At 35.2% G+C, this 4,783-nt stretch overlaps 1 protein-coding gene across 1 annotated transcript; it reads right to left on the bottom strand.

Annotated features, from left to right (window-relative positions):
- Window positions 1-530: 530 nt before the first annotated feature.
- LOC132650675 (zinc finger protein 120-like) lies at window positions 531-3,301 on the bottom strand (the record flags this gene model as incomplete). The annotated part of the gene is made up of 3 exons (XM_060376015.1): window positions 531-1,311; window positions 2,912-2,972; window positions 3,181-3,301. Coding segments are annotated over 3 exons (963 nt in total), but the record flags the coding sequence as incomplete, so codon positions are not given.
- Window positions 3,302-4,783: the final 1,482 nt, after the last annotated feature.

Genomic DNA, 4,783 nt, shown 5'->3' with positions numbered 1-4,783 from the left:
GGAATGGTTTCACCATGTTTAAAGCACTCACAGGCTTTCTGTCCATTAGGATTTCTTTCATGAGTGTGAAGATGATTCTGAAGTCCAAAAGTTTTTTCACATTGGTTACAGTCAGACATCTTTCCAGTATGTGTTCTTTTATGTATTAGGAGATGTTATGTGCAAAGGCTTTGCCACATAGTTATATTCATATGGTTTCCCTCCAGAATGTGCTGTTGTCTTAGGAGATGATTGTTACATGCAAAGGCTTTATCACACTAATTACCCTCACAAGGCTTCTCTCCACTGTGTGTCTTTTCCTGTTTTTGGAGAGTACTCTGCTGTGCAAAGGCTTTATCAGGTTGGATATATTCATAAGGTTTCTTTCCAGTATGTGTTCTTTTATGTCTTATGAGATCATTTTTTCCTGCAAAGGATTTACCACACTGGTTACATTCATAAGGTTTCTCTTTGCTGTGTGTTCTTTTATGGCTTAAGAGAGTACTGTTTTCTGCAAAGGCTTTACCATATTGGTTACATTCATAAGGTTTCTCTCCAGTGTGTGTTCTTTTATGGCTTAAGAGAGTACTGTTTTGTGCAAAGGCTTTGCCACACTCATTACATTCATAAGGTTTCTCTCCAGAGTGTGTTCTTTTATGGCTCATGAGATGACTGTTTTTTGCAAAGGCTTTACCACACTCATTACATTCATAAGGTTTCTCTCCAGTGTGTGTTCTTTTATGGCTTAAGAGAGTACTGTTTTGTGCAAAGGCTTTACCACACTCATTACATTCATAAGGTTTCTCTCCAGTGTGTGTTCTTTTATGGCTCATGAGATGACTGTTTTTTGCAAAGGCTTTACCACACTCATTACATTCATAAGGTTTCTCTCCAATGTGTGTTCTTTTATGGCTTATGAGATGACTGTTTTGTGCAAAGGCTTTACCACACTGGTTACATTCATAAGGTTTCTCTCCAGTGTGTGTTCTTTTATGGCTTAAGAGAGTACTGTTTTCTGCAAAGGCTTTGCCACACTCATTACATTCATAAGGTTTCTCTCCAGTGTGTGTTCTTTTATGGCTCATGAGATGACTGTTTTTTGCAAAGGCTTTACCACACTCATTACATTCATAAGGTTTCTCTCCAGTGTGTGTTCTTTTATGGCTTATGAGATGACTGTTTTGTGCAAAGGCTTTACCACACTGGTTACATTCATAAGGTTTCTCTCCAGTGTGTGTTCTTTTATGGCTTAAGAGAGTACTGTTTTGCGCAAAGGCTTTGCCACACTCATTACATTCATAAGGTTTCTCTCCAGTGTGTGTTCTTGTATGGCTTAAGAGAGTACTGTTTTGTGCAAAGGCTTTGCCACACTCATTACATTCATAATGTTTCTCTCCAGTATGTGTACTTTTATGTCGTATGAGCTGACTGCTTTTTGCAAAGGCTTTACCACATTGATTACATTTGTAAGGCTTCTCTCCAGTGTGTGTTCTTTTATGCCATATAAGAACAGTGATATAGGGGAAGGTTTTCCCACATAGAGTGCATTTAAAGGGTTTCTCTCCAGTATGACTGCTTTCATGCCTGCAATGAAAATTGGCACATGTGAAAGATTTACCACCGTCATTTCATTACACTAATAAATATATTTATCTATATGAATTAATTTCATAATTTGGTCTAATGGTAAATAAGAATCAAATTTTAAAGTTTTATCACATTATTTACATTCACGGTATTCCCCTTCATTATGGGTATTTTTGAAGATCCCTGTGATGGTAAGAGAATTTGTTATGTGGATCACTTTTATAGCATCATTTTTCTATAAGAGGTTTTCTCTATATATGAAGAGTATTTAAGAATTCAGAGTTTTACCACAGCAATCCCATTCATAAATTTTTGTACTGTATGAATGATACTTCATTTACAAAGTGAGCCAGGAAAAGCAGAAGTTCCAAATTCCTAGTATTCATAGGTATTTTCAGCAATATGAGTTTGCTGATAGATTCTCAGTGAAGTTGCAAAACCAATTAACAGTAACCATTTATCACATTCAGAAAATTTACTCACAGTGGGGACTACTACCAAATCAATTGTTCTTGGAGAAAGACAGGGACACTGCTTCTTTCAATATCCCTATGCTCATGTGTCTTAGAATAATTTTGACATATGATATACCAATTTAATTTACAAAAATAATAAAGATTCCCACATTGAATTAACACAGTTTGTTTTTTGTTCATCATAGACATGTCATATAGGGATTAAGGTTTCTCCACAACAATATTCTTGATTCTCATAAACTGTTCCTTTCACTAAACTTTACAAAGTTACTGCACGAAAATGAGTAACACTGGTTCTACTATGAAATTTTTGCTTATTAGAAGGTTTTGGACACATACTGATTACCAATTCAGTATGCATACCTCTTACAATATCTGAGTAGATAGAATGAGACTAAACAGATTGGCAGTTCAAGTCAGTAGCTGTAATGTCCATATGATTCAAATGGTATTTTTGTTACAATATTATTTTATTTTCTTCTATCTTAGGGGAGTGCCTTGTAAACACAAATCAAATACCTGACATTGAAGTACATGGAATTATGAGATTTTAATGATCATCAGTGCACGTAAAGCAGTGCTGTTTATACACTGTTGCTTTTCTTTAAAACTTCCAGGACACAGCCATGTGTGCTGGTACATGCCTTCAATCCCAGCACTTGTGGAGGCAGAAGCAGGCATATCTTGCTTGTTATTTTGAGGTCAGGCTGGTCTAACAAGCAAGTCTAAGAAAGTCACAGATACCCAGAAAAAATCTATTTCAAAAACAGAAAATAAAAAGCAGCCAATAAACAAACAAAAAACACCAAACATCCAGGACACATTAAAATTTAAGATTCATATCTGTATCAGTGTGCACATAATGTTACCTTTTATTACTTGTAGAACTTTGAAAATGTTCTTCAATATTATGGTCATCCCAATTGTAGCCTAAAATATAGTACGAGAAAATATATATTATTGGAAATAACATGTTATTATTAAGGCAAAACTTAAATCATTATCTTCTGTGACCCTTAGAATCATGCCTGATTTATTTACCACATTCCTCCTCATTCTCAATTGGAATTACAGAAGAGGATCAATAATAAAGAGTTGTCTCCTTATTTTAAAAGTGAAAGAAAAATTGCAGTCTTACCTATAGCAGTGAGGTTTTCACAGGTCTCTAGCATCACATCTTTGTAGAGTTGTTTCTGGGAAGGTTCCAGCAAGGCCCACTCTTCTTGGCTGAATTTCACATGCACATCATTGAAGGTCACTGAATTCTAAAATATGCCATACATTTGTACAACAGAAACAGTGGCAACAATATAATTTATACGTCATTGTCAATATAATCATATAATTCTACTGCTTCTTCCATTTATTTTCTGACACAGAAGTGAGAATGTTATACAGTTGGGTGCTGTGCATGATGTGAAGTAGGGGAGATGAAAAAGTCTAAAGGTTAGATTGAAAAAGAAACAAAAACAAACAAACAAACAAAAAACAAAGCCGTGCTTCAAAAACCTGTATTTCATCAGTTTGTAAGAAATGAATATAAAGTAGCCATTAGTTGGGTACTTGAGCAATCTATGAATCATTTTCAGTTACTTGGGTGAGTAGGTCAGGACCCTGTCATGAGAAAGGTGGAAGGACAAAACACAGTCATGATATTTTATATAGCAACAAATGAGATGTGTTGATCAGGGGACACTGAACAGATGGGTAACATCAGTCAAAAGACAACATGGTACTGAATATTATGTTTTGACCAGGGCTCAGGGATGTGGCATATCAGTATGTGAAGAGGGGGACTCATATATTCGTGGAAGGGAAAGTGGACTACAGTGAATACATGGATAAAAATAATGTGAGTGGCAAGCAACAACAATCATAGCCAATAGCACCATATTTCTGAGTGACCAGACAAAAGAAAAGGAATAGAACACACAATTATTCTTTGATCATTGTTTTGTATATCCTCCTTACTAAATAATGTAGTCTATAGATTAAAAATAAAGATTAAAACTTTCTATTAAAAAAGAAGTATTAATGTTATCACTAAGTCATTTTAGAACAAAATGGAATAACAAGTTTTAACTGTATCATATCTGAACTTTTTGAAGAGGATATAGCTTTGGAATAGACATGGCAATTAATGCGGACAAAGACAAACAGAGAGAAGGGTTTGAAATAGAGAGACAGAGACATAGAGACAGAGACACACAGAGAGAGAAATTAACAGATGATCAATACTAAGTACAGATCAGAGAAATTTATTAACAGTTACTAACTACAAAAAATGGTGGACAAGCTGGGTGTATTCTGTCATGCCTTCAATTCCATCACTCAGGAGGCAGACGCAGCTGTATCTTATTGAACTGGATGTCAGCATTATCTATTCAAAGAGTTCTAGGACAGCCAGACCTATATAGTAAGACAGAGCCTCCCCTAAAAGTCAATCAAACAAACACAAAATATTGAAAGAACTCAGAGGTCTTTACTGAAGCTTCTACAAGGAATTATACATTCACTCCTGTTGTATATTTATTTTCCAGAAATCCGCAGTGCCCCAGCTTAAACTGTAACTTCAATGATATCTTACTAAAAGGGAATGCATGTTTAAACAGGTAAAAATAGAAGACAAAAATATTAGCGGTGTAAATGATGATCATAAATGAGCAACATAAGATAGGAGAAATGGCTCAGCAGTGAGGAGCTCTTACTGCTCTTGCATATAATTGGGCTCAATTGTTAGT

The sequence above is a fragment of the Meriones unguiculatus genome (genome assembly GCF_030254825.1).
Source record: "Meriones unguiculatus strain TT.TT164.6M chromosome 13 unlocalized genomic scaffold, Bangor_MerUng_6.1 Chr13_unordered_Scaffold_28, whole genome shotgun sequence".
In the NCBI taxonomy this organism is placed as follows: Eukaryota; Metazoa; Chordata; class Mammalia; order Rodentia; family Muridae; genus Meriones; species Meriones unguiculatus.
Note: the sequence above shows the minus strand (reverse complement) of the source record. Positions and strands in the feature narration are given on the sequence as shown.